Here is a 25,360-nt window from a genome sequence, read left to right as displayed (position 1 = left end):
TTGAATGCAAGTAATGTTTCAAAAAGAATACAGACTACATATCATAGAGTGCTGGACTGTTGTGTCTATACAGACTCTAATAAACTAGCTATGTGACAGTGGACAAGCCACTTATCCTCAAGAAAACTCAGCTTTTTCACCTTACAACGAAGAGGAAGAACAGGAGGGTCTCTTAAAATTTCTTTCAGTTTTACCATATGATCCAGCAATTCTACTCCTAAGTGATATATCTGAAGAAAACAGAAACACTAATTCAAAAACATACATGCATCCCAATGTTCTCAGTAGCGTTATTTACAGCAGCCAGTATATGGAAGCCACCTATGTGTCCATCAACAGAACACCGGCTAAAAAACGGTGTACACACACACACACACACACACACACACACACACTCTGGAACACACACACACACACTCTGGAACATTACTGAGCACACACACACACACACACACACTGGAACATTAATGAGCGCGCGCGCACACACACACACTGGAACATGACTGAGCACACACACACACACACTCTGGAACATTACTGAGCGCACACACACACACACACACTCTGGAACATGACTGAGCACACACACACACACACTCTGGAACAATACTGAGTGCACACACAGACACACACACACACTCTGGAACATTACTGAGCACACACACACACACACACACTGGAACATTAATGAGCGCGCGCGCACACACACACACACACACTGGAACATGACTGAGCACACACACACACACACTCTGGAACATTACTGAGCGCACACACACACACACACACACACACACACACTCTGGAACAATACTGAGTGCACACACACACACACACTCTGGAACATTACTGAACACACATTCTGCAACATTACTGAGCACACACACACACACTCTGGAACATTACTGAGCACACATACACACACTATGGAACATTACTGAGTGCACACACATATATACACACACTCTGGAACATGACTGAGCACACACACACTCTGGAACATTACTGAGCGCACACACACACACACTCTGGAACATTACTGAGCGCACACACACACACACTCTGGAACATTACTGAGCGCACACACACACACACACTCTGGAACATTACTGAGTGCACACACACACACACACACTCTGGAACATTACTGAGCGCGCGCGCACACACACACACACACACACACACACACTCTGGAACATTACTGAGCCATAAAATATGAACTCCTGCCATCTGCAACAATGTGCATGGACTAGAGGGTGTCATGCTTACTGAAATAAGTCAGACACAGGTGAATACCCTGTGCTATCACTTACACGTGGAATCTAAACACTAAAACAAACAGATGAATAGAACAGAGCAGAAACAGACTCAGACACGGAGAACAGACCAGCGGTCACCAGAGGGGAGCGGGACAGGATACAGGGTCGGGGATGATTGCACCGCACAAGCAACAGACACAATGTTTCACAATGCCTTTAAGTGGAGTATAAAAATACTGAATCTCAATGACGTACACTTGAAACTAACATTGTAGGTCAACAATATGTTAATCAGTAAAATTTCTTTCAGTTTTTAATGCCTATTTTAGAAAAACTTTTTTCAATTATTTCTTTTTCTTCTTATTCCCCTGTACTATCACATAATTATATAAGAGAAAAACTACAATTCTACATTATAATAAGATTTTTAAAACATTGCTTAAAAAAGCAATTCAATAAACAGTATCCATTACTAAATGATCCCAAATGGAAAAAAAAAAAAAAAAGATATAGAATAAAAAAATGGAATGATTACATTATAGAGTTTAGACCAAACTTCTAAGTGTATAAAATTATGAAAATACTGTTTAGGCTTCATATATATGAAGTCAAATTATTACTACAGAACAAATAACCAGAAGATAGCTCCAGGAGGGCAGGAGTTTTCACCAAAATCAAAGGCCACTCTAAGTCTCAAACAGTGCTTGTACATAGGTTCTCAATAAACACCTGCTGAGTAAAAAATAATAATAATAATTTTTTTTTTACAAAACAGAGGCACCAATAAGCAATAATTCTAGGTTTATTCCTTAAAAAAAGAACTAAACTGATATATCAGGTCCATGGTTACATTACTATACAATCATACAGGTAATATTACGCAGCTGACAAAGACAACGTTTTCCCAAAAAATTCAACGTGAGAGAATGCTCTCAACATACAGTCGGGGGAGAAAAGCGGCCAAAATTACATACAGAGTATGACACAAGTTAAGTTTAAAAATATACACAGAAGCAAAGAACCAACAAACTGTCAACAGTAACTACTTACAGGTTATGAAAGTATGGGGAAACAGTGACAGACTTTATTTTCTTGGGCTCCAAAATCACTGCATAATGGTGACTGCAGCCATGAAACTGAAAGATGTTTGCTCCTTGGAAGAAAAGTTATGACAAACCTCAGCAGTGTATTAAAAAGCAGAGACATTACTTTGCCCACAAAGGCCATCTAGTCAAAGCTATGGCTTTTCCAGTAGTCATGTAAGGATGTGAGAGTTGGACCATTAAGAAGGCTGAGCGCTGAAGAACTGATGGTTTGGAACTGGGGTGTGGGATAAGACTCCTGAGAATCCCTTGGACTACAGGAGATCAAACCCGTCAACCCTAAAGGAAATCAACCCTGAATATTCATTAGAAGGATGCTGACGCTGAAGCTCCAATACTTTGGCAATCTGATGCCAACAGCCGACTCATTGGAAAAGACCCTGATGCTGGGGAAGATAGAAGGCAGGAGGAGAAAGGCATGACAGAGGACGAGATGGCTGGATGGCATCACCGACTCGATGGACATGAGCTTGAGCAAGCTCCGGGAGTTGGTGATGGACAGGGAAGCCTGGCGTGCTGCAGTCCATGAGGTCGCAAAGAGCCAGACATGGCTGAGCAACTGAACAGCAGCAGCAACAGATCAGAGTATGGGTAATTGTTTCCTTTTTTAAAGATTTTCACTGCCTCCCTCCCTCCCTCAAAGATCTGTAAAGACTATTCATTATTAAAACTTTGGGCCCATATGTTGGTATCACTATTTTTAAATGGACATAATACAATTACACATCTATCAAAACTTTCATCCCAAAAGACAGAAATAAGGCAGAAGTCCCAGGAACTATACTGTCCTGGGACCTGACCTCTTTCATTAGCCGCTCCAGACACCCTCACAACATCCCACAAGCGTAACTCCTACCAGTGAGAGGGTATCACACATCACTGTTCTGACGCCACCTGGTGGCGGCGGTGGCTTAGTCACTAAAGTTGTGTCCGACTCTTGGGACTCCATGGACTGTAACCTTCCGGGCTCCTCTGTCCATGGGACTGCCCAGGCAAGAATACGGAGTGGGCTGCCATTCCCTCCTTCAGGGTATCTTCCCAACCCAGGAATCAAGCCCGGGTCTCCTATATTGCAGGCAGGTTCTGGACCAACTGAGCCACCTACTTCTGTCTTATTTCACTGTCACCTCATTCACTGCTAACTCTGAATGGTGAGAAGAACAGCACTGTGCCCTACCTTATCTAGTCTCTGCATAGTATAAAGTTTAATCTCATTAAAAGTAAATACATAAATAGCAGTTCACGTAAAGGAGAATCCCAAGATGTATCTGCAACGGATGCTGTCATGCTCAGCAGCGTAAATACATCCAGATTATCATCTGAGGTTTACTCATCTATAAACCATAAGTAATGGACTATTCCCCTTCATGGATCACAGCTAGCATGGTTATGCTCAAGATCCTTCAAGCTAGACTTCAGCAGTACGTGAAACAAGAACTTTCAGATGTACAAGCTGGGTTTTGAAGAGGCAGAGGAACCATAAATCAAATTGCCAACATTTGCTGGGTCATGCAGAAAGCAAGGGGGTTCCAGAAACACATTTACTACTTCTGCTTCATTGACTACACTAAAGCCTTTGACTGTCTGGATCACAACAAACTGTGGAAAATTCTTAAAGATATGAGAGTACCAGACCACCTGACCTGTCTCCTGACAAACCTGTATGCAGGTCAAGAAGCAACAGTTAGAACCAGACATGGAACAATGGACAGGTTTCAAACTGGGAAAGGAGTATGTCAAGGCTGTATACTGTCACCCTGCTTATTTAACCATGCAGGTTACATCATGGGAAATGCCAGAATGGATGAATCACAAGCTGGAATCAAGATTGCCAGGAAAAAGATCAACAACCTCAGATATGCAAATGATGCCACTCTCATGGCAGAAAGTAAAGACAAACTAAAGAGCCTCTTGAAGAAGGTGAAAAAGCTGGCTTGAAACTCTACATTCAAAAAACTAAGACAATGGCATCCAGTCACACCACTTCATGACAAAGAGCCAGGGGAAAGTGGAAGCAGTGACAGGTGTTATTTTCTTGGGCTCCAAGATCACTGTGGATGGTGACTGCAGCCACGAAAGGAGCAAGATGCTGGCTCCTTGGAAGAAAAGCTAAGCCAAACCTAGACAGGGTATTAAAAAGCAGAGACATCTGCCGACAAAGGCTTGTCTAGTCACAGCTATGGTTTTTCCGGTAGTCATGTATGGATGTGAGAGTTGGACCAAAGAAGGATGAACACGGAAGAATTGATGCTTTTGAACTGTGGTGTTGGAGAAGACTCTTGAGAGTCCCCTGGACTGCAAGGAGATCCAACCAATTAATCTGAAAGGAAATTAGTCCTGAATATTCATTAGAAGGGCTGTTGCTGAAGCCAAAGTTCCAGTACTTTGGCCACCTGATGCAAAAAGCTGACTCACTGGAAAAGACCCTAAAGCTGGGAAAGACTGAGGGCAGAAGTAGAAGGGGGAGACAGAGGATGAGATGGTTGGATGGTCACTGACTCAATGGGCATGAGTCTGAGCAAACTGGGCCTTCCCTGGTGGCTCAGTTGGTACAGAATCTGCCTGCAACACGGGAGACTTGGGTTCTACTCCTGGATTGGGAACATCCCCTGGAGAAGGGAAAGGCTACCCACTCCAGTATTCTGGTCTGGAGAATTCCATGGGTTGTATAGTTCATGGGGCTGCAAAGAGTCAGACACTGAGCAACTTTCACTTTCAGGGAGATAAGGAAGGGGAGCCCAGCGCGCTGCCGTCCACGGGGTTGCAAAGAGTCAGACACAACTCAGTGACTGAAAAACAACGATGGACTATTAACCTCTCTTATATGCACATTTTTTGTAGGAAATATCAACTTAAAAGCATAAAAGAATTGCCATAGTCGGTCACTTCACTGGCCCACCTTGTCAGGTATCGGGACACACCAACAGCTCCAAGGGACATGTCAGAGCTCATCTGCGATGCAACTGCATGCACAATAAACACACAAACGCCAGCTGGCTTTGGGTTTTGTTTCCTCTTCCCACCTCACTCCACAACACAGTCACTACTCTCCGTGGCCTGAAGGATCAAGGGATTATGATCTCTGCACTCCTCTAGGCCCCTGGCACATGCCATGCCTCAGAAAACGAGCTAGTTAACACGGCACCAGTGTTTGTAACAGTGAGGAAAAACTGCAAACAGCCGAAATGCTCATCGGTATGAGAATGCTAAACGAGGTAAATTCTTAATAATGGAATAGTATGTGTAATACTGAACAAAAAGAAAATCTCTGACTGCTTATAATATCATTAAGTTCAAAAACAGCAAAACGAATACACTGTTTAAGTAAACATATGTAGTATAGAAAAGCAAGGCACTAATAAAGAAAATTCAGAATCGTGATTACCTGAGGTGGGGAGGGGGTAAGATTAGGATGGGAAAGGTTTCAGATGTATTTAAATGTGCATATTCCTTAAACTGGGTGATAGGCATAGAGGTAGTTTTTAAAAAATGGTTTTCTTATCCATATATCTTATATGTATTATTTTTTGGTGAAACATATTTAAGTATTTTTGAAGAATGCAGTTTCCTGCTGAGGAAACTGGCCAGTGCTCAGAGATGCTACCACGCAGGACGCCCCGGCTGACCCTCCCGCTCGTGGACTGATGAGAAAGGAGGCAGTTGATGAGCTCTCTTTTGGATTAGAGAACAGAGTTAGAAAGGATGTCTAGGAAGTAACAGGGAAGAGACGAATCTTACTGAAGGATTTTAAAATCAGCGCACAATGCAATAATCCAATACATATCCTTAAAATCACTCACAAAGTACATCTGTGTATCAACCTGCTAGTCATGTTGCAGACTGAAATATTTTTTTTCTCTATCTACAAAGCCAGCTTTTCCCTCTGACATGAAATCTTCCACACTTCTTTAGTTGTACACCAAGTAAAGTAGCTGGCATATAAGAGCATGTATATAAGAGTAAGTATATTATGTAAGATGTATAATCAACTTAGTTTTGCAGAATCACGCAAAGCAGCTATGTCAGTGGGACCCAAAATTTATTGCATATTAGTGATCTTTATAAAATAGTTGAGTCCTGGCTCGCACCCCAGATTTTCTGATTTGGGGATGGAGTGTGACTTAGGCTTTGAAATTGTTTTAAGCTTTCCAGATGCTTCAACTGTGCAGCAAAGTCTGGGAACTGCTAAGCTAGATGCTTACTCTATGAATTGATCTGGTTACACTATTTAAATAATTTTTCTTTTCCTCGTCTTTTAAGTGTCCATCATGGAAAACAATTCCACTGAATAGAACAGATCTGGGGATTCAGCCTGTAATTTTTTTGTCTTGTACAAACTGAGGTACAAGGAGAGGAAGCTGATTTGCAAAGAGAAGAGTGTCAGATATGAGAGTGAAATAAGGGATGACAGAATGCACGGATTCCAAATGGCTTTTCAGTTGCATATGAGGCCCAACTATACTTCTCTTAGCTTCCTTTGAAATCTTTCTATCTTTTCAATTACCCTCTTTTTCTCTCCTTCACATAACTAATCAGTTTTTGGGAACAAAGTGCCCTGCTAGAATTCGGGTGTTTACATTTAGCTATCTGAATCAATTAATATTTCATATTAAAACACACACACACGGTTACACATGCACACACGGTTTTACTGCTTCACCTACACACACACACACGGTTTTGCTGCTTCACCTACACACACACACACGGTTTTACTGCTTCCCCTGCACACACACACACACACACACACACACACACACACACACACACACACACACACACACACACGGTTTTACTGCTTCACCTACACACACACACACGGTTTTACTGCTTCCCCTGCACACACACACACACACACACGGTTTTACTGCTTCACTTACACACACACACACATGGTTTTACTGCTTCACCTACACACACACACACACACACACAGTTTTACTGCTTCCCCTGCACACACACACACACACACACACGGTTTTACTGCTTCACCTACACACACACACGGTTTTACTGCTTCACCTACACACACACACACGGTTTTACTGCTTCACCTACACACACACACACGGTTTTACTGCTTCCCCTGCACACACACACACACACACACACACGGTTTTACTGCTTCACTTACACACACACACACGGTTTTACTGCTCCACCTACACACACACACACACACACAGTTTTACTGCTTCCCCTGCACACACACACACACACACACACACACACACGGTTTTACTGCTTCACCTACACACACACACACACACACGGTTTTACTGCTTCACCTACACACACACACACACACGGTTTTACTGCTTCACCTACACACACACATGGTTTTACTGCTTCACCTGCACACACACACACACACGGTTTTACTGCTTCACCTGCACACACACACACACGCGCGGTTTTACTGCTTCACCTACACACACACACACACACGGTTTTACTGCTTCACCTACACACACACATGGTTTTACTGCTTCACCTGCACACACACACACGGTTTTACTGCTTCACCTGCACACACACACACACGCGCGCGGTTTTACTGCTTCACCTACACACACACACACACACGGTTTTACTGCTTCACCTGCACACACACACACACACACACACGGTTTTACTGCTTCACCTGTTTTACTGCCACACACACACACACACACACACACACACACACACACACACGGTTTTACTGCTTCACCTGTATAGCAATAACATATACTCACCACCTGGAGGCAGCATACCTGCCTGAATACAGCATATAATATTTTCTGGAAATGAATAACCTCTTCAGAGTTTAAACATGTGACATACACATTCTTTCACAGTTTTTGGCTACTTTTAGGGTAAAATCCACACTCTGTTACCTGACTTACATGGCTCCTCATTATGTGATCCCAGACTACTTCTCCAATCTAATTCTCTGCTATACAGTGTAATCCTCTTTGCTCCAGCATGAGAATGATGATGTTGATGACAGCTAATACTTCCTGTAAAGTTCTTATAATTTGACAAAGTTCTAAGAGCTTTATATGTATAAGCTGAATCCTCACAACAACCCCAACGCAGATAATATCACTGTTCTTATTTTCCAGGTGGGAAACAGCAGTACTGACAGGTTAAGTAACTTGCATAAAGTCACAAAGATAATAAACTGCAGAGCCAAGATTTGATTCCAGACTGTCTGGTCTAGTGCAAGCTCATAACCACTAGTATTACAATGCTTTTTATAAAAAAAAAAGAAAAGAAAACCTTTGAAAAAGATAGCATTCACCACGCTTTCCTGATTCACATTCATTCCCCATCTCACAATAACCTGAATTACTCACATCCCTTTCTGACCAACTATTGCTAGAGTTAAAGGTTACTTTTAAAGTCTTCATCACACTTGATTTTTCATTTTTGACAAGCGGCCATTCCTTACTTGAAACGCCTTCCTTAGTTTCACAGACATCATCATCTCCTAGCCTTGTAAACAGTCTGCATCTCAGTATTCTCTGTGGATACTTCAGTTCAGTTCAGTTCAGTCGCTCACTCGTGTCCAACTAGTCACGACCCCATGGAGCAGCATATCAGGCCTCCCTGCCATCACGAACTCCCGAAGTTTACTCAAACTCATGTCTATTGAGTCGGTTACGCTATTCAACCATCCCATCCTCTGTCATCCCCTTCTCCTCCCGCCTTCGATCTTTCCCAGCATCAGGGTTTTTTCCTAAGAGTCAGTTCTTCACAATAGGTGGCCAGCTTCATCATCAGTCCTTCCAATGAACACCCAGGACTGATCTCCTTTAGGATGGACTGGTTGGATCTCCTTGCAGTCCAAGGGACTCTCAAGAGTCTTCTCCAACACCACAGTTCAAAGGCATCCATTCTTCGGCGCTCAGCTTTCTTTATAGTCCAACTCTCACATCCATACATGACCATTGGAAAAACCATAGCCTTGACTAGACGGACCTTTGTTGGCAAAGTAATGTCTCTGCTTTTTAATATGCTGTCTAGGTTGGTCATAAATTTTCTTCCAAGGAGCAAGCGTCTTTTAATTTCATGACTGCAGTCACTATCTGCAGTGATTTTGGAGCCCCAAAAAATATTCTGTCACTGTTTCCACTGTTTCCCCATCTACTTGCCATGAAGGGTCATATGGTAGCTCTATTTTCAGTTTTTTAAGGAACCTCCATACTGTTCTCCATAGTGGCTGTACCAATTTACATACCCACCAACAGTGTAGACAGGCCCCTTTCTCTTCACGCCCTCTCCAGCATCTATTGTTTGTGGATTTTTTATGACAGCCATTCTGGCTGGTGGGAGGTGATATCTCATTGTAGTTTGATTTACATTTCTCTAATAATTAGTGACTCTGAACACCTTTTGACATATCTCTTGGCCATCTGTATGTCTTCTTTGGAGAAATGTCTGTTTAGGTCTTGCAGCCATTTGCTGATTGGGTTGTTTGTTTTGAGGCTATTAAGCATCACGATGGCTTCCCCAACGGTTCAGCTGGTAAAGAACCCACCTGCAACGTGGGAGACTTGGGTTCGATCCCTGGGTTGCAAAGATTGCCTGGAGGAGGGAACGGCTACCCACTCAAGTGTTCTGGCCTGGAGAACTCCATGGACCGTATAGTCCATGGGGTCGCAAAGACTCGGACACAACTGAGCAACTTTCACTCACTCACTCAAGCATCGGGAGCTGTTTGTAAATTTTGGAGACTAATCCCCTGTCAGTCACATCATTTGCAAATATTTTCTCCTAATCTGTGGGTTGTCTTTTTATTATTTCCTTTGCTGTGCAAAACCTTTTGAGTTTAAGTAGGCCCTATTTATTTCTTTTTGTTTTTATTTCCATTAAATGAGAGCTGTCTTGTTAAAGGGAAGTGCACTGGGTAAGAATGACCAGACATCTATTAATATTTTCTTTAGGAGAGGAATTTATATAAATTAAAAATTAAATATCAGTTTGGCAAATATAGATGGTTTTACATTAAAATATACTCAATGTTTTATCTTTGAAAAGTTTCTGTAACTTCCAGCCAAAACCTATTATTTCATATAAATTCCCAGCAAATATTTTTAGTTATAATTTGTCCCTGTCCCTGTATTCCCCGGGGAAACAGTAAGGCAATATCAACTTGAAAAAGTGAGACCCTTGAGGAATAAATACTGTCTAGTCAGAGTCCACAATGATCCTTAGTATACAAGGAATTTTGTTCACAAATTTTGTGTGCTCAATATCAAGAAGGAAAGAGATTCTTGACCACATACCCAGTTAGTGGTTCAAAGCTCTGGAACTGGAGAACTTAATTCAATTAACACAATTTATAAATTCAAATCTTTATAGATGAGGATTTTGAATATCAAAGTTTAGTATAGTTCTTATTAGTAAAAATAATAATTTGGAGGTTTTGAGAAATGATCTCTTAAAAGAACTCACTCCAGGGGCTTTAAGAAATGATTTCTTAAAAGGAAAAAAAAAAGTTAGACTTACAGAGAAACTTTTATACCACATAAGAATCTCAGTGAACAGCAAACCACAATAAGAATCATAACCCCGATGGCAACTGAAAACAAACAGCACACTGTTCATGAACAAAGGGGATAAAGGAACTTCTCATGGTACAAAAGAATCTATAGATTTAAATAAACAACGTAGGGAAAACCACTTCTGGAACAATTCTAAGTTTTTGAATCGCACTAAATCCATGGGCAAATCAACCACAGCTTTATGCAACATACCTAAATGAGCTTTAAGTGTCCTAAGTGATATTTTGGTGACCATGACCACAAAAACTCTAGAAGTAAAAGGGGAGTCACTATGATAACAAAAATATCTTACACTAGCAAAATATCTATACAGATCTGTTGTGTTCACATATGCAAACGGCAGGTCTTTTTGTTACTAAAGAAGATTAGGTTATTTTCTCCCACAGTGAAAAAGGATTGGTAACGATCAAGCCAAAAACCCAACAGGTGCCCCCTGGACCAACTGCATGCACTTGTTAAACAGCTGGTCAGAGAACCAAATGACTCACTGGCCCACACAGAATTCATACTTTAGTATCATGCTCTAGTCAAACCAAGAACTGAGAGGAAGGACCAGTCTAAATTTTGGCAGAGAGGAGAAGGCCTTAAAAAAAAGATGGAAGATAACCCTACTGAAGATGTCTCTCTCTCTGTCTCCACCACCTGCCCGAGTGCATGTTTCTCACTCTTTCGCCCTCTCAGGATATAAAAATACATATGTAACATAAATATAAGCAATAATAATATTATGCAAAAGAAGTTGGTAACAACCCTATTAAAAAATGGGCAAAGGACATGCATAGACACTTCAAAGCAGACAGACAAATGGGCAAGAAGCGCATGAAAAGATGTTCAACATTCTTAGTCACTAGGAAATTAAAAAGTAACAGCAAAATGAGATATCGCTTCCCACCCACTAGAATAGCCATAATTTTTAAAAAACTAGAAAACAGTAAGTGTTGGTGAAGATATGGAGACATCAGAACTCTCATACACTGCTCTCGGGAATGGGTATAGCCACTTTGGAAAAAGTTTGGTGGTTTCTCAACAACATAGAATTACCATATGATTCAGAAATTCTACTCCTAGGTGTATACCCAAGGGAAATGAAAACTGGTACTCAAATACTCTATGTGAAAGTTCACAGGGGCACTATTCACAATAGCCAAAAGGTAGAAACAACGTAAATGCCCATCAAAGAATAAACAAACAGAATGTAGTATGTTTGTACAAGATAATACTGTTTGGCCATAAAAGGAAATGAACAACTGATACATACAACACTGATGCCCACTGAGAACACTACACCAGGTGAGAAAAGGCCCTGGGGTCAAATGGTACGGTTACATTCATATGAAATCTCTAGAACAGGTAAACACTGACATAGAAAGCGGACTGGCAGCTGCCAGAGCCTGGGGAAGAAGGGAAGGAAGACTATCTTCTTAATGCACACAGGGCTTTATTCTAGGATCAGAAACATGCTTTGGAACTAGACAGAAGTTGTATTGCACAATGCTGTGTACGTACTAAATGCCTCTGAGTTGTTTTAAGATGGTTGATTTTTATATGACTTCAGGTGGCTCAAGTTAAAAAAAAAAGAAAAATCATAGCTTCTTATATCTAGCACCAGAAGAACTCAAAAAGCTTTCGATCTTTAACACATTTTGTCTTCAAAACACCTGTTGAGAGTCATGGACTGTGACAGGATTTTTCCCACAGACAACAAGGCACAGAATTCATCATAATTTAAATAAGTGCTTGCCAAGTAAAGTCCATAGCTGCAGCTGTAGGCGTTCAAAAATGTTGGTTGAACAAATAAGCAAATAAATGTCTTTTCTTGTACGACAAACAGCATATAAATACAGAAGTTCCAAATGCAAAACAGCCCTTTTATAAGCTTATAAATACACTTTGAAAAATTCTGAAGCTTTCCAAATTAAAGTTTTTAAAGAGATGCTCACTAGTGAAATAAGATATTCAATTTCAATTTCAGCAGAACTGAACTGAGATATAAAAAATGTTTATCATTTAACGTTTAACAATTTACCACAAGAACCTTTTCTAGCTTTCGTATTAGAAGAAATTCACCTACAGTTCAATAATCAGTAGCCTACAAGAGATAAGTATTTTACAGTCATAGTTTAATTCTTACTGCAAACTTTTTATATATAAAAATAAGAGGTGTTTTGTTTAAAAATAATTTTTGCTATAACCTTGTCATATTCCAATCACTTGGATATATCGTATCTTTTTCATTTCCTCTTTTCCATGAGCTTATTCAACTTTCAGTTTCACTAACAGGACACCACAGACCTCCTTACCAAGTCTCTCTTCATTGGATCTTGAGGCTCTTTTACCCAATTACTGCTCTATCCCTGTTCCTGCCATGTCCCTGGATTAGCCTTCAAAACCTCTCTTCAGTATACACTTCGAGAAACCTGTTCTGCCCATTCTTTCCTCCATATTCTCTCTTTACAGCTCATAAACTAAAAATCACGTTTTGCTTTTTTCTTTCAACAAACACTAAAGGTCATGAGTTGGTTTTTAAATCGCAGAGAATGCACCACTCTTACAATAAATGTTGAAGGTATCAAACTGCAGTATCTACTTTGAAAGCTAAGCAAACTATGTCACAGATAAGAATAAAAAACTAGAAAGTATAAAAGAAACAGGGATGGACAGCAACGTCCTTAGTGGTGGCGGGGAGTGTCTGAAATATGCAAAGAACAGTTATACACTATGACTAACTTTGTCTATAGGAGTGGAAATAACGATTGAAAAGTCCTATTATCAATAACCTAATACACAACTTGCAGAGAGCACTGTCCTTTTTGTACAGAACTGGCACTATTTCTCAAACGGAAAATGCTCATTAAACAATCATATAATTATTAATTACTGAATGCAACAGGCAAAAATTTCTATAATTATTCAACAATGCCAACTATATAAAATCCTGAATAGCTGATAAAAAAAAACTTTGATTTTACAGAATTCTGCCAGTAGAATGTTAAGAAGTATACATACTGTGAATATGCAGAAGTAATTTTATACTAAATATACAACTGTCCTCTAATTCTGTTTGCTAATATTACAACACTTTCTTTTACATAAACTTGTAGATAATTGTACTTGGAAAAAAACTGAAGTCATTTAAAGTGGAGTCAGAAGTCTGGATCAACACAAGGACAGCCTGTGTAGTCCTGTCCTTGTCAGCACCTTGCAATGAGGTTAGCCTGGTTCTGAAAATATTTACTTAATGCAGTAATGTCTCATGCCTCCACGGGTCACACTTCTTACTACATCAGTACTGAGGAAGCAACTGAGGACCCAACAGCAAATGAAAAAACCAACAAGTAGCAGAAGAACGAAATTATCATAAAGCGCATTCACAAGGCTCCATCAGTGCTTGGTTATTACAGACCATCCCCTCAAGCTAGTCACAGCAAATCTAGAGCAGCAAATTAGGAGAGGAGGCAGGTGAGATGGAGCAACGCAAGACAGGCATGTTCATGGCAATGAGAATCGACAGAGAAAAAGCTTTGTAAGATCTACAAAGCCCGAAAGGAGATATAGAAACATCTAATGATAGAGAATCCCAACTACATAATGGAAACGGCACTGGAATAAGAATTATAGTTCCAGAGCTACACTAATGCCAGGGCCCTTGGGAAACCTGGTTACCCTAGGGCTCATCTTCTTGTTCTGTATAATGATCAAACAATAAAACATTCTCTTCAACATACTATATTTGATAAGCTTTTATTGTTTTTAAAAATGGCATTTAAAAAAATGGCATTTAAACATTTTTACTGGTCATAAAGGAAATATACTGCAGAGAATCTGGAAAACACTAAAAAGTGTAAAGGAAATTAAAACTGCCTATAACCCACCACCCAGAAAGAACCATCATTTATATCTTGGTGCATTTTTCTGTCAGGTGTCTTCACATATAAAGATTGTATATATACTTTTTTTGGTAACATTTTTATCAATCTGGTGTTATATATGGGCATTTTCCCAAATCAGAACGTTTCTGCAGAATTATTTTAATGGTGACATATACGGAAATTTGGGCTTCCCTGGTGGCTCAGACGGTCAAGAATCCACCTGCAATGTGGGAGACCTGGGTTTGATCCCTGGGGTGGGAAGATCACCTGGAGGAGGGCATGGCAACCCACTCCAGTATTATTGCCTGGAGAATCCCCACGGACAGAGGAGCCTGGTGGGCTACAGTCCATGGGGTCACAGAGTCAGACACGACAGAGTGACTAAGCACAGCACACATACCAAGTATATTCTCCTATCATTGCGAATATTGGTTGGTATAACACATTTTATGAAGTGTATTATACTGTATTCACAACAGGTCATTTAAAATATGACCATACATAGATACAGAAAGGAAGTAGTTTTTCAATGAATAGTTTAGCAAACACCAAGAAGAAATTTTACAAGTTGTGGTCTGTAAAACTAGATTAGCAAATACAGTATTTAAATTCAATGAACAAGCAAGGCATTTTGAGAGCCAAGTATCTGAATAAAGTTTTAGAAATGGTTATTTTAAGTGATTTCTAATGCCAGCAATGAGACTTCCAATGACAAGAATTCTGAATTACTGTTATTAAATTACAACATGCTAGTCAAGAACCACACATTAACACATCATAGTCATTCTGCTCATTCATTAAGCTATAGGTATCAGGCTAGACTGCATTAAGTATCAATATCAAGAACCTTCTTTGTAAAACAGTCTTAAAAATGAGGTAGCAACATTTAACAGATTTTAACAAATGAAACAATTTGCCACAAATCCTACAATACCACCTCTCTCACTGCACTTATTACCCAGTATCTGTCCTGCTAAACTTTGAGCAACTTCAGAAGACAGACTGTAACCATCTCTGCATTTCCAGCTCTTGGTGTAAAACAGAGTTTGACACAGGTTTGCTTAAGGACCTTACACTCACAACCCAAAGTTTTAAAGTCCTAATATAAAAGCATACATTTATACAAAAGAAGTAATGTATACACTATTTTCAATGTCCATGTTCCTATTGTCCATGGTCCTATCAGTCTTCATAACCTTAATGGCTGAAAAATATTCTATCATACTTAAATAATATAGTTTAGAAAGTGATTCTCCTAACATTGTCTTTGGAGGTTGTCCCAGTGTTTTTATATTTTGGTGCCAATGCTCCAGCAAATATATCTTGCCTTACATGTCTCAAATTTATTTCTGACTAAAAAAATTCAGCTCAATTCTAGAAGATAATCTTCCACAATGAAAGTGAATGTAAAAAGAAGATTTTTATCCCATATACACAAAGAAACTAGAATTCTTTTTTGCCAAACCAAAGCAATTTAAGTAAATCCTCTATTATGAGAGATGTTGTCCAAAGTAAACTATGTTTTCTGGACTGCTTCATATATACTTAGGAGAGATACTTCTGGAAGCAGATCGTAAAAATACTGAGGTAACAAGCCAACAAACAAAAAGTCTAATGAGAACTTCAATGCTTTTGGAAGGAGGTGCACACTTTTCCTCCACTTTCTTGGATTCACAGACGGTACTCAGACCCTCAAGACTGCAGAAATGTAAGCAACTTTGAGATCCTAAAGATGTCTTGATTTCCTTTCCCTGTGTATAGATCCTAAAATAACAATCTACCTGATACAAACACTTAAGGTTTGACCTTAGATAATACAGAGCTAGTTTACATGTTTATATTAATTTAAGAAACTCATGTTAAGCATCTACGATTCTATCTCTGCAGTGTGGTTCTTTAGTGATTACTGAAATCAGAGACCCAGTCTCGTTTTGCTTATTTGGAGGGAGGAGATGGAGAGGAAAAGAAACAGTTAAACTATATTATAATTTAATTGAGATGCAAGTATGACTGTGAACAGTCATCTCTAATAAAACATACAATCTATGAATTGTAATTTCGTTATAGGGAGGAAGGGGTCCTTTTGGCCAGTCAAAAAATATGCTCAAGCACGTAATTAAAAAAATATATATATTCTATTTAATTTATGTTTCGTCTATGTCAAATTTTTCATGAAACCCAGTGAATAATAAACCTTTTCCATTGTTTGCTTTCCAGTCTTTTTCATACACACACGTAAGATAGGGACTCGACAAGAAAGGAAGAATTCTATAGGTGATGCTAAGAATATGGACCCTTTCGTCCCCAGAAGTTCCACTCACAGACTGCAGTAACATTCCACACAATGCAAGGCGCATGCCGTGACAAAGACCTCCAAACACAAACACACAAAGCCACGCTAAAAACGCCCCTCCAGCGAAGTTCACAACTGGCACTTGTGGCACACTCAAGCCACGACTGAGGCAGCTGTCACAGGCCAACCACACACTCAAGAGTGCCAGCGTGCCACCTAAGAAAGCCAAGCCGATGATGAGCGTACAAATCCCCAACCGAATAAAGAAGAGCCCCAAATCCCCACCCTGAAAAGCACAATGTCTGCACAACCCAGAAAACTCCCTCAAAACAAGTCAAAGGTTGGAGATTCAGAAGCAAGCTATATCAGCTTATACAGTAAAAAAGAGAGGCTTTATTTGGGCATCCAAGAGAAAGGAGCCACACCACCCAGTCATCACGGAAATAACCGCTATGTAGTGTCTCACCAGGCTTTTTCATTTAGAAAAGGGAGACGAAGGCAAGGGGGAAAAGCAGACGCCGCAGCACCTCCGTCCCAGGCAGCGCCGGGGCTGCTGAGCTGAGGCCTCCGCTTCGCAGGAGCCCTCCCAGCCCTCCCCGGCCACCGCCTCCCAGCGCGGGCCGGGCGGCCCCCGGCTCTCTCACCTTGGCTTTGCCAGCCTCCAGCTTCTTCCGTCTCTCTTCGTCCTCCATAGCTTCTGCGGGGAAGGCTGGGGGAACACAGGCAGGGGGTCGGGGACGGAAGGGTAAGGTCGCTTCCAACGGGGGTGGGTCCGCAAGGCTCCGCGGCGCAGGGCGCAGGGCCGAGCCCGGCGCTCGCCCCTCCCGGAGTGGAACCAGTCTGCGCGCTCACTGGCTGCCCGTCCTCGGCCGCACGGGCAGCGTCGTCACCGCCGCCGCCATCTTCGTCTCCACGTAAACACACGGCGGAACGGGAGGGGGGAGCACGTCGGCCGCGCAGCCGCCGCGAGTCCCGCCGCGCCGGGCAGGTGCGCCCGCGGCCCCGCCCCGCCCCGCCGCGGCCCCGCCCCGCCGCGGCGACCCCCGCCCGGCCTCCCACCCGCGGCGCCCCCGCCCGGAAACCCGGCTCTCGGGGGAGCACACTTTCCCGGGGGTGCGTGCTGCTCCCCGGGTGGCGGCCTGGCCGAGGGGGTGGGAGAGAGAGCGCTGTGTCAGGGGCGCCGGTCGGACCCCCCCCCCCCCCCATCGTCCAAGGGACTCAGGGGTCATTTTTTAGAAGATTTGAGACTTTTCAAGTTTCAAAGCAAAGGAGAAAATACAGGTGCCTAACGGTGAAATTGGTGAACGCTGAAAAGCCCCAAAGGAAAAGACGGGGGCGAAGAGGGGGTTGGGTTGGGGAAGGGACCCACTGGACGACAATTTTTCAGCCTAGATTGACTGGTCAACCCGGAGGACTGGCAGGGCGGCCAGTAGCCTTCACTCCTTCCTGAGCTGAAAGTGCCTCCTTTTTTTCTCACAGGAGGCTGCCCAATCGCCTGTTCAGCTTCGAGGCCCACCTCACTCGCCGCCCTGACTAGCTTTTCTGATCTCTTTGTTCTCGCCAGTCTTAACTTAATCCCTTCCCACGCCTCCTAGGAGCTTCCTCTTAGCTATGGTGTCCTGAAAGGAGCCTAGGCTTTCTACCTTGGTTGAGGACAAAGCCAGCATAGGCTTTTTCGCTTAAATGACCTTGAACAAGTTACCTATCCTCCTCTAGCTTACCTGGAAGTTTTGGAAGGCTTGTTAACATATGTGAGTTAACATATGTGACTGCCCCTGGCATATTAAAATACCCTTAATGTCAGTTCTCTTCTCCCTGTATTTCCTTTATGTACTCTGCATGATGTTTTAATAACTTGTGCCCTTGTTAATCGGAGAAGGAAATGGCAACCCACTCCAGTATTCTTGCCTAGAGAATCCTGTGGAGGGAGGAGCCTGGTGGGCTGCTGTCCATAGGGTCGCACAGAGTCAGACAGGACTGAAGCGACTTAGCATGCATGCATGCATGCATTGGAGGAGGAAATGGCAACCCACTCCAGTATTCTTGCCTGGAGAATCCCAGAGACAGAGGAGCGTGGTGGGCTGCCGTCTGTGGGATCGCACAGAGTCGGACACGACTGAAGCGACTTAGCAGCAGCAGCCCTTCTTAATTCACCTCCTACTCCCAAACCCTTAATGGCAAAGACTGTCTTGCTCACCTTGGCATTACTAAAAAGACCAGCAAAACGCTTCACACTCAATAAACACTTGTTGGATTGAATTGAGCCACTTTAATAAATTTAGCATGACTCTCCTTCCTTTATTTTCATATGTTCCCTCATTACTTCCTTTTTCCTCCCCACCATCTTACCTTCAAATCTATTTCTGGGATCACCTACCTACACTTTTTGATTTCTCAGGTTGATCATGTTTCTCTTTTGTTTTGGGTTAGGTTGAACTGAAAAACTAGTATGTGTGAACTAGAATAAGCTATGCGTTAAATCATACAAGTGGTGTTGAGTGAAAATTGGGTTTAAAAAAAAGAAAAGGAAGAAAAGTAAAGATCTCAAATCTACCACAAACTGAAGACCAGTTTTGAATAGTCCTGATTTAGAAAATCTTAGATTTAAAAAATATATATTTTTTGTTCTCAGACCCCATAATGCATACCTAATTGTGGCAGCTTGTAACACCCAAGTATATATCGTCCTGTTTTCCTAACCTGAATTGAGAAGTGGATGAGATTAAGCATTTGATCATGGGAATAAATAATTCAGACAATAAAAGAATGATTTATTGTCACCCACCAAGCTGAGAGTAAAACTAGGACTGGAACTAAGTGTTCTAGTAGTGTGGTGACTTTAATACTGCCTGGACAGAGGGACTGTGTTTGTAGGTTCTGATTGCCTAGGAGGAGGAAGCCCTATCATATCTGACAAGATATTCCTGCTTGTTAGTAGATGCTGCATTTCAGTAACTAAGGAATTCACTTGTTTGTTCCACTATGTGCTGAAAACATTCAAGAAATATTTGTTCCGGTATGTGCTGAAAATGTTCAAGAATCTTTTAAAGGAATAAGATTATTTCAGTGTTTCCCGTTACTAAGACCAGCCAATCATACATGTTTGTCTTACATTAATATACAATGGGTGCTCAATAAATGTTGAAAGTTGTATGTTGACTTCTGTTAGAAGGGCAAACATGTGGCACTAGTTCTCAAACACCTCCTTCTGGCAACTATTCAAGTCATATCATTCATTCACGTCATTTCCTGAGAAGATATCTGGGCAAAGAACTGCAAGAAATGAGAGCGAGCCATGGAGATAGGTGAGGATATTGCAAGTCTAAAGATCTGAAGCTAGATCGTGACTGTCTTGATAAAAGCAGGAAGCAAGGGTGGCTAGAGTAGAGTGAGCAAGGAGGAAGACAGTAGGAGATGAGGTCAGAGAAGTAACAGGAGGCCAGATCCTGTGGCGTTCTGAAGGTCCTAAGGACAGCTTTTACACTAAGTGAGACTGGGAGCCGTTGGAGAATTTTGAGCAGATAGGTGAAATGTTCTGGATTACGTTATTAAAGGACATCTGGCTAAGAGCAGACTGGACTATGGGGGATCATTTTGGATGCTACTGCAATAATCTAGGCAACAGATACTAGGAGTTTGGACAATGGTAACGGTAGTGAATTAGATTCTGGGTATATCTTAAACATGGAACTAAGAATGCCACAGGAGTTGTAGCTTGAATATGAAATTTGAGATAAAAAGGAGTCAAAGTTGACTCTATGTTTTTGTCCTGAGTAACTGAAATGATGGAGTTACCAATAACTGAAATGGGGTAGAGTAAATTTGGAGGAGACCATGAGTTCAGTTTTGAACTTGACAAATTAGAGATATATATTAGGTATTTGGAGAAGGAAATGGCAACCCACTCCAGTATTCTTGCCTGTGAAAACCCATGGATGGAGGAGCCTGGTAGACTACAGTCCATGTGGTCGCAAAGAGTCGGACACGACTGAGCGACTTCACTTTCATTAGGTATTTGAGGAGTAATGTCAAGTATAGCTCTGGTTATCTGAGTCTGGACTTCAGAAGAGAGGTCCATGCAAGAAACATCAATTTGAAAATAATCAGCATATAGGTGGGATTTTAAGGTGAGGGCTTGGATGAGATGATCTGGGGCCATGGTGTCCAACACAATAGCCATTAGCCACATGTGACCACAGAACATATGAAATATGGCTTGTCTGAACTAAGATATACTATAAGTGTAACACATTGATTTTTTTTATTGTTTTATTTCTTAATTTCAATTTATTTTAATTGGAGGCTAATTACTTTTAAATATTGTAGTGGTTTTTAACAGTGGATTTTAAAGACTTAGTATTTATAACAAAAGAATTTAAAATATTTCATTGAATATTCTCCATCATGGAGAATTACCTTAAATGCTGTGCTGTGCTGAGTCCCTCAGTCATGTCCAACTCTCTGCAACCCCATGGACTGTAGCCCACCAGGCCCCTCTGTCCATGGGGATTCTCCAAGCAAGAATACTGCTGTGGGTTGCATGCCCTCCTCCAGGGGATCTTCCCAACCCAGGGACTGAACGAACCCAGGGATCGAACCCGGGTTTCCCGCCTTGCAGGCGGATTGTTTACCATGTGGGCCACCAGGGAAGGCCTTTCCTGACACAGTGATCACTGAATGTCCTTTGGGCAAAGCCCTTCTTTCTAAGTTAAAAATGGTCCTGAAGAGCTTCCTTAGTCAAGGCCAAGTATTGAAATTCAAAGTTAAGATTAATCCACCAATCATGGGGTCTCAAAGAGTCAGACATGACTTAGTGACTGAACAACAAGTGAGATATTAAATTATTATTTATTTTTCTTTTTCTTTCAGGAAGCATTTTATTGTTGCTCCAAGTGTAAGAAGTTTCACTGACAGAAAATCAACACCTTTAGATAACCTCCCGTATAACTCTGCTCAGCTTTTGAATCTTGGGTTTTGTAATCATATCAACCTATTTCCAAAAGATTGCTCTAACTGTAGCCAAATCATATTTGGAGAAGTGTTCTCCATCCTTCCCCTCTGCTGCTGCCGCTGTGGCTAAGGCGCTTCAGTCATGTCCAACTCTTTGTGATCCCATGGACTGTAGCCCCCAGCCTCATCTGTCCATGGGGTTCTCCAGGCAAAAATACTGGAGCGGGTTGCCATTTCCTCCTCCAGGAGATCTTCCCAATCCAGGAATCGAACCCGCAGCTCCTGCAGCTCCTGTATTAGCAGGTGGGTTTCTTTACTAGTAGCACCAATTGGGAAGCCCATCCTTCCCCCACCTCAACAAGCATATTGTAATTGCCATTTCATGTTATTTGATCTTTCACAAATTGGTCAGATACAACCTATCTGCCATCTCATTTAGAAGCCAGTATCTATCAATAGACCTTGACTTCACAAAACCTGCAGCAGCAATTGAAGCAATTCTTTACATTCTATATTTTTTTTAATGGTTTTTCTCTCTAATATTGTCTTGGACAAAATATACCTCCTAAATTCAGGAGGAGGAACATTCCAGCTTGTTTTTAGCCATCTCTCTTATGGATTACATGATTTTTCTTTAGCCCTTTCTCATAAGGTCTATCTGAAATACATTTGGTCATTGTAGTTGCCATTCTATGGATCTTGGCAAAATCCTATAAAATTCATTTAAATTAACCAAGTGATTTTCATTAAATATTTGAATTATGTGTTTCACCACAGCACAATTGTCTTGGGTTTTCCTACGTGCTTAATTCCTATTTGTGTGTCACAAATACTTTAATAACAATACCACATGATTGATGTATTTTGAATTTCAACCCTGTTCTTTAAAGCACCTTGCCCACTGGTGAATTCTGCATTTTGTTGTACAAGCCATTTAAAAATGAGTCAGATTTAAAATGAGTCAGTAATGCTTCATCAGTAATTCCTTACAAACAGGTATACCTCTTTCTCATTTTTCAAAAGCAGTTCTTGTAAAACAGAAACACCACGGTTTGTACTGATTACTCCCTTGAATTTTTCCAAACCTAATACAAAACACTGAGTATCCAGATACATGATCCTATGGCAATAAAATGTTCTCAAAATTATTCAGAGAAAGCTTTCATCTATGACTATCTTCACGGCTTTGCTTCCCTCATTGGAAGACATTCACCTACCGTTTCCACTGAGTATGCTTCACCATCACTTGCCATGCAACCTGCCTAAAACTATGCTCCAGAGTCGTCCATCCAGGTAACACTTCCAGGCATCTCTCCTTCCGTTAATGACCTCCTTCTTCTGGTCTGTTCAACTTGAGACCTTGGAGAATTTTGAATTCCTCCTTACCTCGTCCATCGCATCTATCAGGAACATGCCCTGCTGTGCTTTCTTTCCCAGGGCATCTTGATTCCTTCCCAGTTTTTCTTTTTCCACTGCCCACACGGTCGATTATACCCCTATTATCTTACATTTTGAATATTTCAGAAGACTCCAATTTGGTATATCACGTTCATTCCTCTCCATTATCTTCTAGTCCTTATGAGTGTCAGATTAGCCTTCTAAAACACAACTATCACTGTCATTCCATTATAAAATGACTTCCTCCTGCACAATGAAAGGACCTTCAAATTCCTAAATCTGTCACTCAAGGCCCTCCCTAATCTGCCCTAGCTTGACTCTGTAGTCCTAACTCCAACTCCTTGCCCTTCCCAACTCCCCACTCAGGTGCTCACTGGGCTACCTGTGAAGCAATTGCTAAATGACACTTGCACGATGCCAGAAACCCATATACAATTTCAGAGTCATCACAAGACATATTTCTGGGACATACAATTGAACTTATTTAGCAAATGCAACTTGCACCCTTTGTAATTAGGGTTAAGCTGAAGAAAAAGGAGACATTAAACCCTAAAAGCAAAACTGATTATTTTTACCTATTAATAGAGGTAAAAGTATATGAAAAGGAAATAGGAGGGAGCATAGTGATGTATCTTTTTTACCTTTTGCAGAATAAGAAACTGAAGGCTCAAGAGGTTAAGTGATTTGCCTGAATATCCATGGTTAGGTAGTAAAAATTCTACCCAGAATTAGTCCCAGGCCCCAATTTAAGTCTTACTGTATTGTGTTAAGCTGCTCCTCCAAACAAAATTAGTACCTGAGTTTGAAAGGAATAAATACATGCTTCCAGAAGGTATTAAGTAAAACTGAGGGCTTTTTTGGTTAAATTTTAAGATTTCAAAAGATTATTTATGACTTCTGAAATCAGAACTTGTTTGAAGTGGCCTAATGAAATGTTAGAGAAACTAAGATATTACTGTTATCAAGATGGAATTATATGCCTATAATCCAAGATACTGCTATTGATTACTGAAGAGAATATATACTAACTTCAGATCTTCAAGGATTTTCATGACACCAAGTAGTCATAGAACATAATCTAAATGAGTTTCTCAAAGAGTTGTATCAAAGGGTCCAAGTAGTTTTTAAAGTCAAGATACACTTAGTTTTGAATCTGAAAGAAAATTTCAAATAATCTCGCAGTGTCTCTTCTGTTTTCACCAAGAGGCTGTGAAATATTAAATACTGTCTATAGCACACTTCATGGCCAATAGATGGGGTAAAAATGGAAACAGTGACAGACTTTAATTTCCTGGGCTCCGAAATCACTATGGACGGTGACTCCAGCCATGAAATGAAAATACACTTGCTCCTTGGAAGAAAAGCTATGACAATTCTAGATAGCTTATTAAAAAGCAAAGACATCACTTTGCCAGCAAAGGTCTGTACAGCCAGAGCTATGGTTCTTCCAGTAGTCATGTACAGATGTGAGCACTGGACCATGAAGGCTGAGAGCCGAAGAACTTACGCGTTGAAACTGTGGTGCTAGAGAAGATTCTTCAGAGTCCCTTGGACAGCAAAGAGGTCAATCCTAAGCAAAATCAAGCCTGAATATTCATAGGAAGGATTGATGCTGAAGCTGAAGCTCCAATACTTTGGTAATCTGACGCTAAGAGCTGACTCATTGGAAAAGACCCTGATTCTGGGAAAGACTGAAGGCAGGAGGAGAAGGGGGCGACAGAGAATGAGATGGTTGGATGGCATCACTGACTCAGTGGACATGGGTTTGAGTAAACTCCTGGAGATGGTGAAGGACAGGGAAGCCTGGTGTACTGCAGTCCATGGGGTTACAAAGAGTCGGACACGACTTAGCAACTGAACAACACTTAAAATGCCCTTCTTAGGGAAATTGCCCCTAGTTGCTATGGCTTCTGCTGGATTTGAGTGAAACCAGGTT

The 25,360-nt window shown here is 41.3% G+C and overlaps 1 protein-coding gene across 8 annotated transcripts in view; it reads right to left on the bottom strand.

The window, feature by feature from the left end:
* Positions 1-18,014, bottom strand: part of AKAP9 (A-kinase anchoring protein 9) — a 164,533-nt gene extending 146,519 nt beyond the window's left edge. For 6 of the 8 annotated variants that reach the window (XM_043872888.1, XM_043872890.1, XM_043872891.1 and 3 more), the window contains exon 1: positions 17,721-18,014. In XM_043872888.1, coding sequence (XP_043728823.1) covers positions 17,721-17,768 — 48 coding nt within the window. In that variant the 5' untranslated portion in view covers positions 17,769-18,014. The remainder of the gene's footprint in view (positions 1-17,720) is intronic. The other 2 variants (XM_043872892.1, XM_043872895.1) reach the window with 1 other exon arrangement.
* Between the last annotated feature and the right edge of the window lie 7,346 nt (positions 18,015-25,360).

Source organism: Cervus elaphus, chromosome 18 (assembly GCF_910594005.1).
Source record: "Cervus elaphus chromosome 18, mCerEla1.1, whole genome shotgun sequence".
NCBI classification, from domain to species: domain Eukaryota; kingdom Metazoa; phylum Chordata; class Mammalia; order Artiodactyla; family Cervidae; genus Cervus; species Cervus elaphus.
Note: the sequence above shows the minus strand (reverse complement) of the source record. Positions and strands in the feature narration are given on the sequence as shown.